Source organism: Leptosomus discolor, chromosome 3 (assembly GCF_034619465.1).
Source record: "Leptosomus discolor isolate bLepDis1 chromosome 3, bLepDis1.hap2, whole genome shotgun sequence".
Lineage (NCBI taxonomy): Eukaryota > Metazoa > Chordata > Aves > Leptosomiformes > Leptosomidae > Leptosomus > Leptosomus discolor.
This window is the reverse complement of record NC_141393.1, coordinates 4,657,390-4,675,919: the sequence shown is the minus strand read 5'-3', so window position 1 is coordinate 4,675,919 and position 18,530 is coordinate 4,657,390. Positions and strand designations below refer to the sequence as shown.

The window sequence follows — 18,530 nt, the reverse complement described above, 5'->3', positions numbered from 1 at the left end:
CCTTATGCTTTCTCTTATCTGGACTGTGATATATTTATGCCAGTTATATATACTCTACATTTGAGTAGTGGTGTTGGAGTACCTCCAGTTGCTGTATTTTTAACAAATACCTGACTGGGCTGCTTCTTGTAATGGTGACCTTGGTGTAATACACACCTCCTTCCACAAGGCTTTGTTTTAACCCAAGCACAGGTAATTCAGATCCCTCAGCAGAAGGCTGGGGGGGAGCTTGTCTGACTGAAGTTTTAACCGGGAAGCCGTGTACCGATTGCACTGAAATAAACAAGAGGAAGCTGTTGTGACTTGGTGTTACTGTGCCAGAAACAACTTTCTCCGTTACTAAATTCCAGTGATACGGATAGTTTCAACCAGGTGGCTCTTAATGGCTGACTGTCTGCTCCGTCCAGTCATCAGCGCTGCAATGAAGAGAGGGATTTCTAACATCCGACGTAAATGCTTAAACTGGTGTAAAGGCTCCTGCATCTGCTGGAATTGCAACGCTGTGCTGCTTGTAACGTGGCCTCTGCAACTATAAAGGGAGCAACTCTTATAAAAATAGGAGACATGTTGAACTGGTCCTTGAAAACTTCAGTGGTGGCTGTTGCTCTGTTCTTGTTCTGCAGAGGAGACCAGGAGAGTGATTCACAGCGACGGGAACAGGCTTTTTTTTTTTTTTTTTTTTAAACCAGCCTGACTCATGAGCTGAACTTGCCAATAAACCTCCCCACCCTTGAAACCGGTCTTGACTCCCACAGAAGTGATGAGGGGAGAGAAGCACAAGGCTCGTGACCCGTTCCGTGGAGGACGTAACGCTGGTATAGATTGGACCTGCCTTGGGAGGGAAGCGCGTTCAGGACACGCTGATTTGGGCCACCACGTGGGCAGAATGGGCCTTTGAGGCGAAGCAGAGGGGTCACTTTTTTCCTAGCCACAGTCTAGGGGAGAGATTTTGCCTCCTCCAGCTCTGAAATACCTCGTTCTAGTCGGGATCAGAGGCTTATGAGTTTCCCCAGTTTTCCGTTGTTTCCTCGTGGACATCTTCAATGAGGTGACACTTCTGTGCCTCACAGCCTGCTCGTGCACCTCCTCCTCCCTCAGGGCAGGGGGGAACTTCAGTCCTTTGCTGTGCAGTTTTGATTCCTTTAGTGAAAAAGGAATAACTGCTTTACCTAGCAGAAGCTAAAACTACCGCGTTCCTGACTGGTATGTGGAGAAGATGGGGTGGAAGGTGGCTGCCTGAGTTCACAGGACCAGTGGCAGCGAGCTGCAGGCTGCGTTCCCCAGGGCTCCCCTCCCTGCAAGTCAAACGGCTCCCAGTCATCATCCTTTGTCAAAGAGATTCTGTCTCTACAGCAAGAATTCAGACACTTCCACGTTTGAACTCGGCTTGCTGGAGGATATTGTGTCTTTGATGTATTATTGAAATCAAACTTTACTTGTGAAAGTATTTTATTACCTCAAAGTATTCAGCTATGAAGGCACTTTTGTTACAGCCCTATTAAGAGCACTGAGTTTGCCTTAAAGTTACACCCCGGCATTTAGATCATGGTCGGCACAACGCTGGTGAGGGTGATGTCCCCAGCGATGCAGAGCTTGGTGATCTCGTTCAGCTTCTTCTCACGGAAGCTGAACTGCAGCAAGTGGGCGCCGTTGACCGCCACCTTGAAGTGATCCGCCTCGCAAAGGATCTGGAGCTGAAATAAAAACCCCAAATCAGCCCAAAGATCGCCGTTGGACTTGTTGTAGGAAGAAGCTTTAAGCCGTGGGCTCGAGCAGGCTGGCGCTGGCTGAAGGCTGCTGCCAGCTGAGTCCAGCCCGGTGGCATGTGGACGAGCTGGTGCAGCAACTCAGCTGCAAAAGCACCAGTGACCTTTGCCTTCCCCGAAGCTCTTCTGTGATTTTTCCTCCTTCATCTTTTAGGCCACGGTTTCTGTCTCCCCGTGACCATGACGGTGTTTTGGAGCAGCCCTCTACGGTTCACGCAGCGCGAGCTGCGTTCTCACCGAGTGAGGTCCTATTCTGCAGGAGAAAAAGCTCGTGAAGAGAGCTTGGAAAATGCTCTACAGAAGCCTGCCCCACAACTGCTGCAGCATAACAGCGCAAATAAGGAGGATTTAATAATAAATGGGAATAACAGAAGTGGGGAGAGGTTATACCCTGGGCCCCTGAACCTGCAGGAGGTGGGAAGAAGCGCAGGGAAGGTGCCGTAGGCCTGCTCTGCTGGGCAGCCAGGGAAGAACATCAAGCAACTGCCCCAAAAGCACCTCTGGGAGCTGATTCCTGTGCAAAAGCATCAAGGTCTTGCAGTGAGTCTTGTTCCACAGCCCTGACCAACCCCTCCCTGCACACAGTGCAGGTGCTTTTGGCACGTTAAGATTGAGTTTTGGGGATTATTTTTTTTTTTTTGGTTACCTTGAAGGGTTTTCCAGCTTCAAATGGAAACCCAGGAGCCGTCCTCTCCTCCTTTCCCCAGTGATTACGGAACATCGAATTGCAGACGATGACTTCCTTGCATTCTTCCTTGAAGCGGGGATTGAAGTGGAAGGCAATGTCATTCCCCCTCTTGAAATCCAGTGAAAACCTACAAAGACAGTAACGGATTCGCCGCTTTTCCTGCGAAAGCCCCGGGGCGCTGTCGCGGGGCTTGCCAAAGGTGGCAGCAAGCGGGCAGAAAAAACCCACGGGCCGTGTTAGGCAGGGAGAGGGCATTTACGCGTTTACTTCGTGTAAAATTTGATTTTACGCCAGGCAGGTGTCACTCAGGAACAGAACGCAAATCCCAGCCCCCCCTGCTCCACCCAGCAGCACCCCATGGAAACCCCTCCATGCTGGACACCCCCTGTACCTGGTTGGGTTGTGGTTGACGGTCCCTGTGATGGTTATGAGCAGCCGAGGGAGGAGTCCTGCCTGCAGGGGCAGCTCGAAGGGGAGTTTCTGGGAGACAACGGGGATTTGGTGTTAGCAGAAAACCAGGTCCAAAGCCAAATGCTGGGGCCCCGGCTGGCTCTCGGTGTGACGACGCACCAGTGACAGCCCATGACACAGTGACAACCCGTGCCACCCCCGCCTCGGGACAGCCAGCCCCAGGTTCCTCCCATGACCAAGCGAAAGCGGAGAGTGAAGACACAGAACCCCATATAATGCAATGGAGACGTTACCATCGGAGGAGCTGGCCCCCCATGTGGAGGAGGGGGCCCAAATCCAGGGCCACTGGGTGGTTGTCCTGGGGCAGGATGCGGCCCTGGTCCTCCTGGATATGGCCCTGGTCCTCCTGGATATGGCCCCGGTGCTCCAGGATAGGTGCCCGGCAAGCCGGGGTACGTCGGGAACCCCCCAGGAGCCGGCGGCTGGTTCCCGCAGGAGGGCCAGCCGTGGGGTGGAGGGCCAGAGGGGTTCGGGTTGTTGCAGTTGGGCAAAGCGTCGGGTAACTGGGGACAGAGGGGAGAGGAGGAGGGTTAGGCGGGTGACATGAACCCTGGGGTCAGGGGGAGTCCCCCAACACCCAGCTTTTGTAGCCTACAGCCTGCGCCGAGGGCAGGAGCTCAGCGGCTCCCCAGCGGCGGCGGGGGGTTGAGTGCCTGGGCTGAGGTTTCCAGAAAACCAGTAAAAGCCAGTGTAACTGGGGGGATGGGATTTGGGGATTTTGTGGGTTAGCGAAGGCGCCCTTCCAACCCCCACCTAAGGTCCCCGCTTCAAGGTAATTAAACAATCGTAGCCGCTGCTTTTTTTTAAAGAAAGCCATACTTACAGAGAAACCGTGTGACATTTTTCCTAAAACAAAAAGACAAAGGAAACTTAAGTCGTTTTTAACGAAAAATAGGGATATTTTTGAGAAGAGTTACAGTTTACAGCAGCAACGGGCTGGAAATGGGTAAGTAAGTCCCTGTCACGTACCTGCCAGGCAGAGCCGACAGCTCCAGCACCGCGGAACAAACCCTCGTCTGATACCTGTGGGAAGAAATCAAGGGTCACCACCATGAGCAGCCTGAACATCTCCAGGGGTGAATCCAGCCCAGGCACCCTCCGGATAAAATTGGCTGCTGTGGGGTTGATGTTGGTGCAACGCCATCGCTGACCTTACAGCGCTGCTGGTGTCGAGCAGAGAGGGGACACCGGCCTGCAGGCACCTGGTGCTGCTCCTCCCCAAGAGCTCTTGGCTCCCTCCAGCCTCTCGATGGGTTTTCACCAGGTTTTTGCGCCGTGCTCGCAGGGAAGCCCCACACACGGTACCACGAACCGCATGAACACCCTCATCCTCCGAGAGCCACGGGTCGACGTGGAGCTCGGCATTTGAGCTACCCCAAAAATGCCCGCGCCAGGTCTGCTGAGCTCATGACTCGGGAAGATTTATTCCAGCCTCAAAACACTTCTTATTAAGGGGAAAAAAAAAAAAAAAAGCAAGGAAAAAGCAAGGAAAAAGCAAGGTCCTGGGGGAGGAGGGTGATGGCAGAGGGGTGTGATGGCAGTGCAGGGTGGGGGGGACACGGCCACCTCCCTGCCCTGGCTGGGGGGCTGCCGGCTGTCTGCGCAGCTCTCGGGGTGACCCACAGCCAGACAGGCTCTGCGCAAGGGGAAGGTGCCCGGTGACAACGCTGTGTCCCCCCTGCAAAGGCACGAGAAGGAGCGGAGCTGCTCGGCGGGGTGCGTAACACGGCGTTGGCACCCACCCGTGTCACGGGAGCGGGTCTGTCCCCGCACGCCGGGTGCAGCCACCGTTACTCACTTCCCCATCCCCGAGCCATCACACCGCAGAATTATTTCAATAAAAGAACAGCAAACAAAGTCCCTGGAGGCTGGGGGGGGGGGGGGCCGCAGCAGCAAACACGAGCTGCGTGGGGAGGGCTACAAAACCAGCACGGCACGGTGGGGGACACGCAGGCACCCCGCGACGCGCGGGACGGATGCTTGCAGCGGGCCTGGAACAGCGAGAGGAGAGCAGGCACCCATGGGTGGAGGTCGCCTTTCTCCCTCCCCGTGTGGCCCCGCGTGTCCCGTGCCAGCTGGAGGGCACTGCAGGAGGGAACACGTGTGCCACCGGCCGCTCCGGGCCGGTGGATAAATGCTGCTTTACAAGTTTTAGGAGCCCTCGCTGAGCTGCTGTGCCACGGCAGGGCCAAACGCAGAGCTGCCTGCGTGCAGGGATAGCCGTGGCCTGAGCTGGATTCCTCCTGTCAAAGAGAGTATTCATAAAAGAGGGAAAAACAAACAAACAAACAAAAAAAGAAAAAAAAAAAAGAAAAGGGAGAGGCAGAAACGAAGAAAGAAAAGGAAAAATTCCAAATTGAAAACAGAGAAGGGAATTCTCTTTGAAAGAAACACAAAAGTCACAGCAAATCTGGCTGGGCTGCCTTAGGAATAACACCCCCCCCCTCCCCCGAGGTTTCACAACCAACAAATAACCCTTTTCCCGGCAAAACACTCGTCCTCCCGAGCCGGCGTGATTATTAAGCCCAGCCTTTCAACCAGAAGCCCAGGCTGTTTGAACAGCCCCTGTCTCACAAAGCTTTCCTGTGCCTTGGGTTTTTTTTTTTTTTTTAAAGCCCTTGGGTTTGCCGGTTGTTTGCAGTGTGAAGCTGCGGGAGCACCCACAGCTCCTGCCCGATTCAGCCGGGTCAGGTACGTGGTTGCCAATGGCTTGTACCTGCTCCCCCAGCCCCCTTCTCCCTGTTGGAGAAGTAATTTTCCTCCCTTGCATGGATTTACGACTGCTTTGGCCCCTTGGGACGGCGTGGCAGGATTCTCACGTCTCCCAGCCGGGACTGGGATGACCAATTTGATGTTGAAAGTCTTGAAAACCCGTATTATTCCTCGGCCACCAAATGATGCTGCCGAGCTTGGGGCCTGGCAGCCACCCTCCTCTCTCTGTCACTGTAGCTCTTGGACCCATCTCTCTCGGGAAATGCCCCGGGGGGGTTATTTGCCCACTGTCACGGGTGTGGGAAGGGGTTTTCTCCACCCGCAGCGTCAGGCAGCTCTACCCTTTGGCAGCGCCTCAAAGGTGCGTTGCCAACCCCACCTGGGCTCACTTCATCCCTCCCCGGCAGCTCCCTGAGCTCCCACCCACCCGGCGGAGGATCGGCTGCGGGGAACACCCCGGGGCAGACGTCCACCCCGTGCCCCAAGTATTCCCAATATTCACACACGGTGGGAAAACGTCTGTTTGGGAAAGAAACAAAAGTTTTCTTTCCTTCGGTGCTATTTCCACGGTGACTTTCCTGCGTGTCTCCAGCCTCCCACACACCGACACTCCCTCCCACCCCTCTGTGTGGTTTTTTGGGGCACGGGCAGGGCCACCCCGGCACCCTGCGAGTTGCAAAACAGCCTTATAGCTCCGTAATAGTCACCACCCACAGCTATCCCAGGCGTCCCCTAACGCCAGCGAGTGCTGTCTATACGCTCCGGCTGCTGTTGTTAATCACAGAGCCCACGGCACGGCCACCCTTGGGAGTGCGTCCCACCTCCCCCTCCCACCCACGAGGGGACGAGCACACCCTCAACCCTTTCTCTGCAAGGCAATACATGCCTTAACCCCAGCTGCTTCCCCCCCTGCTCCCACCCAGGACCCCCACGGGGGGGGTGCAGCCCCTCACCTGCGTGCAGCGGCTCTCAGTGGCAGCTCTGGGGCTGGGATCCCACGGGTGGCCCAGACATAGCGGCGGGGACGCCGCCTATTCGGGGTGGCGACGGGGCGGGGAAAGTTGCTGGCAGCACAAAAACATGATTTTATTTCCCTTTATGAAGTGATGACACCACCAAGAGGCCAAAGTACACGGGGCAAAATTGGGGCTTCTCGTGTTTTATGGCTCAAGTGGGTTTGTTACCACACCTCAGAGGTTTCCATCTTCCTCAGAAGCTCAGTAAAACACGAATTTGCTTGTAATTTCAAACGTTTTCTACTTCTCCGTGGAGCCTGCCAAGGGAAAAAAAATTAAGAAAAAGGTTTGGTTTCCAGCCGGTGCAGGAAGGCCGGCAGAGGACCAGCGCCGGGAAGCTGACGGCGGCAGCTGTGACAGTAACAAGCACAATTTTACTGCAGGTAGAGGGGGAATAATCTCCTGTTCGCCCAACGGGCTTCCCAGCTTAAAGCAAGAGAAGAGAAAAATGTGTGTTTCTGCGCTGAAATCCTGAGCTGCTGCACGGTGCTGCTGGTGGAATAGGCTAGGACAGGCTAGACTGCTCCAGTTGGAAGGGACTTACCATGATCACCTAGGGCAACTGCCTGACCACCTCAGGGCTGATCAAAGGTTATTAAGGGACACACCCTTTAATTGGTGTAATTAAAGACATAGAAACTATTTGTTTAAGGCAGCGGCTGAACTGAACGGCCGAGCTGATACCGGAAAAAAAGGCAAAAATCTGTTGAGTTTGGGTTTAATGAATTGTAGTATAACTTCTTCCAGCTCACCTCTGCTTATCTAAAAGGTTGGGCTTTAACAGAGGGCAGCATCTGCTCTACTGGGGCACCAGCCTGGATTTTAGCATCCTTCAGCTTCGTACAACAGTTGTCCCAGGCATTCAGACCAAACTTAAGCGTGAAAAAAATGCCGCAGGCTGATGAGAGGTGCCAGGGACACCCGAGGGGGTGGGATGCCCCACTCGGGGAAACACTTAAGCAGGGAGTGCTCACCACAGGAAACACACGCTGAGGTATCTTTGGGGATGTTTGGGGGCAAAGGGACCTGGGAGGGATTTAAGCTGTAATGTTGAAGGATCCCTGATACATTGCATGAGTACCTGGAGCTTCCTGAGCCTGTAACACAAGCAGGAGGAGACCGCTGCTCTCCACAACAGCCCTCCAAGCCCTTGCTCCAGCAGCTATCTCAAACACAGCCTTGCTGGGAGTGTATTAATCAAGAGGTGCCCATGTGCAGGGCATGTGTTCATAAAGCTGATTAAAGTGACACGCACTAAGCGTTTTTCAGCAGGTACCGGTGACTTCTGCCTTCCCAGCTAAGGCTGTATCAGCTCGTTAGCGCACAGCTTTTTCCCTTCCTCCCCAAAACCTGAACAAACATCTTTGGCAAGAGATGCTTTCATGAAAAACCTCTATTGCCCCTTTCAGGCTTTCACTCAAAGGCTCCAAACACGTACTGAAAAGGGTTGCCTGGTTTTTTCCAGTTCCAATGCCATGAGCTTTGCGCTTCCAGTTAATAAAAAAAATGCTTGACCAACAGTGAAAACATGAGTCAAAATCTGAGCTAATTTCTTCACTTAAATAAACCAAGCAGCAGCAAGGACGATGAACGAGCGTCCCTTCGGCATTCACAGGGCGGGTGCCGAGAGCCCTTTGCCCGCAGAGCGACGAAACGGCCGCGTTCCGCTTGGCTCCGCATCGTCCCAGTCCGCCCGGTGTGACTCACACGGTCAGACACGGAGGTGCGGGGACCCCGGCTGCCCAGCTTTGCCTCTCGGGCTGGGGAGAAGAGAGCAGCTGGGTTCATGGCCAGAGCGCTGAGCAGGCGAGGCAGCGCTCGACGGCGCCGGCTCCGCAGGAGACCTAAGTCACAGCGATGGTGACGCTCCCTCGCAGCGCTGCGACGCCTTGGGATGCTCGGCGGGGCGACCCAGGGCCGGCTGCTTTCCAAAAGCAGGCGAAAAAATAAAGAGGCATTTCTCAAAACCAGGCAGATACGTGGCTCGGGGATTTTTTTAAGCGCTCGCAAGTGTCCTGTTTGCTTTGTGCAACGCAACCCTGCGCGGCACCACGTGCAGCTTAAAGCCCCGGACGGCAAACCCAAGGGGTGGGAGAGACCGAGGACCCGGGTCGGCGGCTCGGCCGTCAGATCACGCTCCCTGACGTGCCCTTCCTGCAGACAGACGCACCCTCTAACCACAATTTACTTTCCCCGTTGTAAAATGCTCAGCATTTCCCTGACAGCACGCAAGAGCCCGGCGCTATTGAACGGCCACCCAGCCACCAGGCTAGAGATGAGCTCATGACCTCGGTTCCATTCAGGGTCAGTCCAGGGAGGAGCTCACCCACCAGCTCCGGGTTCCCCAGACACTCAGGCACCATCACACTATACAGCAACACCCATTATTAAACGTTTTCTTCTAGCAATGACCTTTGACAGGCTGCTCCGCACGAGTTTCCAAGTGCCACCGCCTATTGCGTGCCGGTTGTTGAGGGTTTGCCTCCCGTTGTGTCGCAGCGATGCTGGTTCATTAACAACGTACCACGGGAATTTAGAAGAAGCCATTTAAGCTGAAGAACTGCACAAGATTGAGTAGGTAAAAAATTAATGCATGGAGACCAGACGCTGGAATCCAGGAGCAGAGGTGGTAGGAGAGCAGGGGCCTGGAGCAGCAGCCGCCTCGTGCCACCGCACGGGCAGGGACCGGAGGAGGCAGCCGGCTGTGCCACGCCAGCGCCGTGGGCAGCCCCGGTCCTCTGCGGGAGGATGCTGAGTTTGGTTGCTTAAGGCTTGAGGGTTGGTTTGTGAAGAACAGTTTAAAAATACATTATACGTGGTTTTATACATAAAACATATATATATATACACACACATATAAAAATACATATATACACATTAAAAATAAATATAAATGACAGTTTGCTATATATACACAGAAATATATATATATGCACATAAAAAATATGTCAATACAGCTTAAAATATAAATAAATGACAGCTTGCAATTACCATTCAGAATTATCAACCCTTTACTTGGTCCCAGTACCCTTTACACGGACGTGTCAGGAGTTAGTTCTTCTGCATCTTCTATTCTTGTGGATACCGAGTCTCCCAGAGGCAAAAGATCCCCTTCCCCCCCAAAGGACAACCTATCTCTGTAAAGTTAAATAACTTTAAGGGAGTCATTTCAAACTGCTTATTGGCAATTAATAAACAGAAAGCTGCTTCTCTCTTGTCTTCTCAACAGTAGATTAACGGGAAGGACATCAATCTAGCAGGCAAGAAGCCCGATGGCACTGAGATCCACTCCCCTTTACAGCACAGAACAAAACTGTGATTTTTACCGGCCTCACGATTTCTGTGGCCCAACACACGCGTGGGGTCAGCAGCAGCCGTCACGTGCCACGGTCGGGCTGCAGATCGGCCACCGAGCCCGTGCTGGGCACCATCCCAAGGAGCTCCATCCCACCGTCACCTCTCCTTCCTCCCCGGGCAACCTCCCAGGCTGGGGGATGGGAACCGCCACAATGCTGCTTCGGTTTCGGCCCCAGGGGTTGAGTCACCTCCGACTCTTCCCCCTCGCCGCAGCGGTAAAGAAAGGGCATCGAAGCGAACGCAGGCAGCGGGATGCTCCTCCGTGGCCGGCCAGGCTTACGTGGCAGCCTGCCGGGACTTGTGAAGACGGGCTCCTGCAGAAATCCAACAGCCCCACTCCTCATCCAGCCCTTCTTGGGGGGACGGCTCCTTCGAGAGCTTCCTTGGTGTGTTTCTCCCCCTCACCCTCCCCAAACATGACCTTGCTCAAGCGCTAGTGAAAAATTCAACGCAGAGGAAGGTGGAGAACTTCAGACAACTCAAGTCGGGTGGTAAAGGGAGCAAGAGCAGCAGATAAAGAGCATCCATGCTCGCAGCACCATCCCTGCTGCTTACACACACGAGCAAACCTGGGCTTGCTCTCTTTTCCCTGTAGCATCTCCCTTTTATTCTCTCTTTACGAGGCACAAAGCAAAACTCCTGCCTTATCAGCTTCCTTCTCCTAGAAAACAGAGTACCGGCGCGAAATTGCAGCTCCCTCTCGCTCTGACGGTGCCGGGAGAACGGCAAGTCCACCCCCGGAAAGCTTCGCACAGCTTCGAACCCTGATGCTGTAGATGAGCAAAACCACGCTACAGTTTGAAGCTTTTATATTATTAAAGGCGAATAAATGAGAAGCATTTCGTGCTTGACGTGCTGATCTGAGCATTAAGGCGCTTTCCAAGCATTAAACGAGTCTTGCAGCAATTTCTGTCAATAGAGATTTACAAAAGTCCTCAAAACCCCCCTGGCTTCAAACTTAATAGCAACTACCTCCTCCTCCTCTGCTGCGCCAAGCTCTGCGCAGCACGCTGCCCGGGGGCCCTTAAGGAAGGTCCTTCATCCTAACGTTATTAAATAACCGGATGGGAAATCCCTACAGCGATCCCAAATGCCGGTGCAGATGGGGCGAAAGACCCCCATGGCTTGTTGCCATCCAAAAGACAAGGTCCTGGGGCTTTTCTTGGCCGTGCTTTGTGCTTGCCCAAACGTGCAGTCAACTCGTTCAGCCTTACAGAATATTAATCCAGCCTAAAAAGCCGAAAGGAATAGTGCTGCGTGGCAGGAAGGGGTTGAATTTGTTCCAGCCTCCCCCCCGCACCAAAGGCAGGGTGTGCCCCTCTTTGGGCCAGAAGGTGGAGGGCTCACAAAGCCAGCCTGGCCTCAGGGGCTTCTGGCCTCCAGCTGGCCCAGACACAGCTTTGCCATGGGCAAGACGCTCGGGAAGGAGAGGAAAAGCCCCACATGATACCTCACTGAACACACGGGGATGGAAAGAAAGCGTGAAGGCCAAAGACAGACAAGACAGTCCAGCCTGCTGCAGCAGAAAGGCAGCTGCAACACCAACCACTCTGGGGAGTTTACTTTAACACAACTTCATCACAACAGCAATCGTGAGGTTGGAAAAGACCTTTAAGATCGAGTCCAACAGCGATGTGGGGCTTTAACCCCATCTCAGGAAACCAGAAGGGATTGGAAAGCAAAGAGCTTTGTACGAGTCCCTGGCAGGTTAGCAGGCCTGGCTGCACTGCTTTTGACACCAGGTTTGTGCAGAGAACAGAAATCCATTCTCCTATGAAACCTCACACTAAGCAGGGCTCAGATTTAAACCTCGTGTACCGGGTGGTTGTGTTCTTCCTGCAGAAGTCAAACCCAACGCAGGGTAAGAAAAGTCTGTGCAAAGATGCGAGTTGTAACGACATCTCCCAGACAGCACTGTAAGTCATGTCATGTCATAAAATCACAGAATGGTCTGGATTGCAAGGGACCTTTAAGATCACCCAGTTCCAACCCCCTGCCATGGGCAGGGACACCTCCCACCAGACCAGGTTGCTCCCAGCCCCATCCAGCCTGGCCTTGAGCACTGCCAGGGAGGGGGCAGCCACAGCTGCTCTGGGCAGCCTGTGCCAGGGCATCACCACCCTCACAGGGAGGAATTTCTTCCTAACATCTCGTCTAAACCCGCCCTCTCTCAGCTTCCAATTGTTACCCCCCATCCTGTCACTGCAGGCCCTTGTAAAAAGTCCCTCCCCAGCCTTCTTGGAGGCCCCTTCAGGTACTGGAAGCTGCTGTAAGGTCTCTTTGGAACCTTCTCTTCTCCAGGCTGAACACCCCCAACTCTCTCAGCCTGTCCTCACAGAGGAGGTGTGTCTCACCCTCTGACCATCTTGGTAGCTCTCCTCTGGACTCACTCCAACAGCTCCATGTCTTTCCTGTGCTGGTGCCCCCAGAGCTGGAGGCAGCCCTGCGGGGGGGGTCTCACCAGAGCGGAGCAGAGGGGCAGAACCCCCTCCCTTGCCCTGCTGGCCACGCTGCTCCTGATGCAGCCCAGGAGGCCATCGGCTTTTTGGGCTGCGAGCGCACGTTGCTGGGTCACGTTCATCCTATCATCCACCAAGTCACCACAAAGTTGTTGGTTTTCCCCACTTTTCATCAAGTTCAATGCTCAAAAAATCATCAACACCAGATGTGCGGATTTGCCACGGAGAGCCCAGCCAGGAGGGCTGGGAGCAGCAGCAGCAGTGCCCTCTGCTGATGGCAGCCACCAGCTCGGAGAGCAGAACACCAGAGGGGCCCCACCAGGCTTCGCTTTCACACAGCCACCATGAGCTCATTTTTCCAGCACCTGATTTTCCTTTGAACCGCTCAGAGTGGTGTTTTTTTTTGCTCGATGTCACTCCACAGACGCTCTCTTTTCCACAACTACTTACTCTGACAGCGGGTACAGACCAGCAGGAGAGCATCAAGATGAGGAGGGCGGCAGCAGCAGCAGCTCAGACCCACTGATGGGATCTTCCCCAGGTTACGTGGTGTTGCTCCCACTCAGCTTTCTGAGCAGGAAAACGGGGACAGCATCAAGGTTGAAACGCAAACGTGGAAGCGTGGCGGGGAAGCTGCTAAGGCTCCGAAGTGCCTGTATCCAAAAGCTTGCAAGATAATCAACTCTGACGGCGTCTCCTTGAAGAGCGCCAGCAAACTCCAGCTTCACACAGCCCAACACGCAGCGAGAACACGCACCAGGACATTGAAGTGTTAATTCTTCCCACTTTTAAGCAAATTCCAAGTAGGATAACCTGCCACATTCTCTGTGCTGGAGGGCGTTGCCCTAAAACCGAAGGGAATACAGGCAAATTTGAAAGCAGAGGATTGAAAACCCTTCTGAACAATTTCTACCACACAAAGTGCTATATAGAGCTTTTCACATCATGCAAATGAAGCACGTTCTTGTGAAAAGGCACCATAATACAATTTTACTTCTCATTATCCTTTAACAGCTCAATAAAATGGACAGAAAGCCCTTGTTAGCACGTACTGGGTTCCCATCAGAAGCCATCGATCGACCCCGGAATGACACTGCACTAATTAGCCAGAGTAAGCCCAAGCAGTCACAAAGGACATCTGCAGTCACTTGTCCCCTTCTGAATTTGTTTCAAGAACAGATACATTCCGTTTGCTTTGAATCAGACATGGAACAGTGCGAATTTCTTCAGAGTCATGGGGTAATTCTGGTGGGAAGGGACATCAGGAGGTTCCTAATCGCCCCTCGGAGCAGGGCCAGCTCCCAGGTCAGCCCAGGCTGCTCAGGGCTTTATCCAGGCCAGCCTTCAAAACCTCCAAGGATGGAGACTGCACTACCTCTTTGGACAATCCACTCCAACGCTCGGTCGTCCTCGTGGTGAAAAGGTTTCTCCTTGTTGCTGGTCTGACACTCTGGCTTAAACTCCAGCCATCATCCAGCATTGCAGCAACACGAGCTGGTGTTTGCTTTAGCACGAGGTCTCCGCCACCAGCAGGAAGCTTTCCTCTTTTAAACCTAAACCAGAAGTGATTCTCCCCAGGCCATTTCACACTGAGGACATCAGCTTCAGCCTAAACATTGCTTGGAAACAGCCAGGAAGAGGACAAGGCACAGCAGGGTACCCAGCTTCCACACAGCCTCCCCCCCAGGATCCAACCTTTAATGAGTCAAACAGCTCAGCCTCCCTAGGATCCCTCTCTGGCTCAGAGAAACGAGCTCCTCTGCGGAGCAGGACGTTAAACGCTTACGGTGGACACGTGCTCCAGCTCCTCTTCTGGATGAGCTTCCTCCCACTGACAGACAGCCCAACACCAGCGTCTCCTCACCCAGATCGCTCTCGGCAGCAGCGCCAGCCTTTGGCTCTGCCCCGTTCAGCGGAACACTTTGTGGGCCGTACGTGGGGTTACATCAGAGAAGTCACCTGGGTTCAAGGTACCTGGGGCGGTGGCAGAGGGGGAAGAGGTAGGGAGATGTGTATTAAACCATCGTCACCACCATGGGAAACAGATCCGGTGACTGGGGCAGCTTGATGCGAGAGTTGAAGCGCTACACGAATTCCTTCCCCTGATCACCACATGACTCCGCAAGAGCAGGAAGATCTCGTGCAGACAACAGCCCTAGGACCTGAAGTTAACCCCAAAGGTTTGCGAGTGACTTCCCAGCACAGCCCTTCCCGGCTGAGTGTCCCGAGAAAGCTGGGAAGAGCACAGAAACAGGCTCTTGCTGCTTCCTCTCCACTGTAACAGGGAAATTACACCGTGTTTTTTTTCCATGGAACCCAACACTGCCGAACTGAAGGGCCTGCACTGTTACACCGTTACGACCCCTCTTCGCTCATCTCGGTGTAACCTGGAACTCCACCTTACCACACCCTACGAGCTGCTGCGCGGGGGGGACACAGTCCCCATCCTTCCATCTTCACCCTCATCCAGCGGGTGGACTGGAGCAACCAGCAGCTCCCTGAACACAAGTACCTGCTCGCGACAGCGCGCTGCCTCGCTGCACACGGCTTTCCGCCTCGGATTTCCCGCACACCCGAGAGGTTCTGCAGGCTACAGCCACCAAAAGAAAGAGAAAAATTTCACCCTGCTGTTACCCGCTTTATCCGTGTGCGCATGTGTGTACGATCTTAGGTGACGTGAACTCAAATTCCATGGAATGGCGGGAGTGGAGGAAAAGTTACAGCTGACCCTCCCGCTGCAACTGCCTTGAAGGGACCTGGGAAAGCCGGGCCAACAGGCAGGGAAGGCTGCAAACGACACCCAGCCACCGCCCCTCTTCAGACCATGACCCCCAGTACCGCACGCCCAGGTATCGGGGACTCCAGGTGGGGGCCAGGGCTTCCCACTCTCCACGTCACCGGTACCAGTACCCACCCACAGAGCAACCCGGGGCCAAGCTCACTTGAGATCCTTCTCCAGCTGTCTCGGGGTCAGCACACCACAAGGCGGTGACAGTTCATCTGGCAGCACGTACTGCGCAATCAGGAGCTCGTATTAGAGCAAAAACTTGCATTTCTTGGCTTGGCAGATGACACCACACTGATTTATTACGTGCCTGGTGAATAACGGCCCTTTGAAGGGCGGAGAATTGTTCTGATAATCGGAATTTTGTGCTTAACTTCAGAAATAGGAAAGCCACGATTAAGAAAAACACGTATGAGAAGTTTTGTCCCGAGGGCTCTTGCTACCCAGAAGCTAAAGCCAACTTTCCTACCAACATCCCACCCCTCGGACAGCGGGGAGGCTCTTTTAAACAGGCTGGTCAGGGAATCGGCACCGGGGCACAGGAATGGGTCTGAACCTGCCTGGGGAAAGCTCAGGCGTCTGCCTTCCCGACCGCAGACCCGAACTCACCCACCCCGCATCGCGGATCCAGCCACGCACACCTCCGCGAGACCCCTGGAAGAGTTTTGGAGTACCATCTGCTCCCCCAAGAATCCTGTGGGTATCGCTACTCAGATCCCCCCCCCCAATTCCATTACAGGGGTTCAGCCTGCAGGGCAGCAATTAACCTAACTGGACCAGCACACCCATGTCTGCATCTCCCCCACTGCAAAGGGGTCACAGGAGACAATTCGTTCGAGGAACCCAGAGGGGTGGACAACCCCCCAGCTGAGCACCGCCGAGATCAAGCGCTGCCCACGCACCGTGTTGTTCCGGTAACAGAGGTTAAGGATCACATTCGGTGCCTGATCTCGGAGGAGCTTGTTTCTCCAAGCCTTGAAGTGGATCAATTATTTTTGTTTCCACTCTTCACTCCTCCCATTTTTACCTTCCTGAAAGGGCAAAGGTGTGGACAGCGGTGGCAGCGCTGGCCAGCTCAGTGCGAGCCCTTCTGCAAGCCGCCGCGTAGGAAGAATGTAAATGGAGCGATGCCCAAACTTTGTAGTTCGCACCACGGCCGAGCCCCTGGAGTTCCTCACACGTGATGACCCACCCCTATCGCCCCAAACTCCTGGTGAGCACAGAGAGACGTTGGTTTGCGGGTCACTTACCACGTCCGCGTGCATCAACCTCGCACAGCAACCGTTCAGAGCCACGACGACATCCACACCACGCTCTTCAGAGGGAAAACAATAAGCCCTTCCTCTAGAACAAGCAAGACCAGGTGTTGTTGGGTTTTTTTTCCTCTTACTGAACAAGGCAGTTTGCGAACAGACAACACCCGAGGCTGACATGCCACAACATACCAGTGGTCACATCCACATTTCATAGGCCTTAGGCACAGGCTGCAAAAAAATGAAAAGTCACAAAAGGAAGAGGAAAAACACTCACAGAAGTCAAGTAATTCTGATTTTATATTCAGTCTTTGCAAATCAAGGACGTCCTAGTTTCACTATCCATTCAAGGCAAAAGTCTACACAAGCATGGCAAAAGCAGTAATTGAAAAACAGTAAACACGACAGTCTTGAAAATACGTTTAATGTCTAATCTTATACAAAAGTGACAGCATTTTCAAAAAAATATCAAATCCTGTATTTATAGCTTCTCACTATCATACAGCAATATTTGTTTCATCTAAAGAAAATACAGCAGCAGGTGATAATCTATACTTTAAAGATGTGATTGCTTATATTTCATATTGTAAACAAATGCAGTATGTCAATCTCAAAGCACAAGTCAAAACGAACTTCTCAGCAATTTAACTCAAAGGATGCATAGAAATGTACAAATTCCATTGCAAAAGCTTCAGGCCAGAAGTTGCTCACACTTGACATAACATGTGATAAAGTTACTACACGGTATATAGTGACAACTTGAGTTTTTACACAATAGATTAACAGGTATACCCTTTTCACTGCTATGCAAAGAACTCTGCTCACAAAAACAAAGGGGTTATGAAACAGTTTCCATGACCTCAAGAAATACGAATATACATTGAAAAACATCCCATATATACTGAATTTTAGCCTAAATGTTCCAGTAATAAATCCTGCCTATTTCAGGAAGAACCCAGAAGTCTAGTTACTTTTACAAATCCCCTTTCTGAAAATCCATTACTTTCTACTTTTTGCTTCATCCTTTCCTACCTCTTCCCGTTCCCTGCAAAGACATACGGCCAGTGCAATTTCAAACTGGAATGCTGCTACTGCACGAGTCATTCATTCGGAATAAATGGTTTTTTCACTACATTGATTTATAATCTAAGGCTGCAGGTATCAAAAAAAGCACTTAAGCAAATGTAGTCAATGTTCTTGTATGTTAATTTTTAATTAGTCTTGCCAAGATCTAAGCCAAGGCTGTTTGGGGGGGGCCCTGGGGCTTATTTAAGGTCAGGGAAGACTTGTACTTCTGGTTCCTGTTTCTAGGATTACGCTAGGTTTTAAGCTGAAATGTTACGTATTTTCGTTCCGCTCCAGTACCGTCTTCCTAAAACAAAAAACACACGTACTTTTGCTAATAGTTGTCACGACATTAGATTAAAACAGCCACAGCTAAGCTGACCGCTTCCTTCTGCAAAAACACGGCAGGACTTTGCCATAACGGCCAAGACTACCAACGGGCACGGCCACCAGGTCACCCCATTTGTTCTGAAGTAGTGAACGGGCACGGCCACCAGGTCACCCCATTTGCTCTGAAGAAGTGAACGGGCACGGCCACCAGGTCACCCCATTTGCTCTGAAGAAGTCCATCACATGCATGCAGGAAGCCACGACAAGGTACTGGGAGAGAATTCACTTGCGTTCACAGTTCCATGATAGAAAGACTCCCTAACGAGCTACCATGTTCAGCAAAATTTGTTCCTAGTTCTACCTACAGAGGCTAAGTTAGGATCCCCCCAGCTGGGGGGGGGGGCAAACCCCTCCACAGTCCAAGTCTAGGCTACGAAGGACCACCAGCAGTGCCAGAATTGCTCACCTACACGCGGCTGCGTGCCTGGGGAACGCGAAACCAGCGCCGCAGCAAGCCCCTCGTGGGCTCTTGGCGCAGCTACGGCAAGAGTCTGAAAGCTTCCTGCAGCGCCCCTTCGGAGAGGGACAGCTCCACAGCAGTGCACAGGCTTCGAGACATTGAGCTCCT

At 53.0% G+C, this 18,530-nt stretch overlaps 1 protein-coding gene across 1 annotated transcript; it reads right to left on the bottom strand.

The window, feature by feature from the left end:
- Nucleotides 1-1,538: 1,538 nt before the first annotated feature.
- Nucleotides 1,539-3,931, bottom strand: LGALS3 (galectin 3). Its single transcript, XM_086463316.1, has 6 exons — nucleotides 3,895-3,931; nucleotides 3,749-3,771; nucleotides 3,159-3,428; nucleotides 2,846-2,934; nucleotides 2,413-2,581; nucleotides 1,539-1,694 (listed from the first exon to the last, which is right to left on the bottom strand). The coding sequence occupies exons 2-6, from the start codon at nucleotides 3,764-3,766 to the stop codon at nucleotides 1,539-1,541; spliced, it is 702 nt and encodes a 233-aa protein (XP_086319442.1). The 5' UTR covers nucleotides 3,767-3,771; nucleotides 3,895-3,931.
- Nucleotides 3,932-18,530: the final 14,599 nt, after the last annotated feature.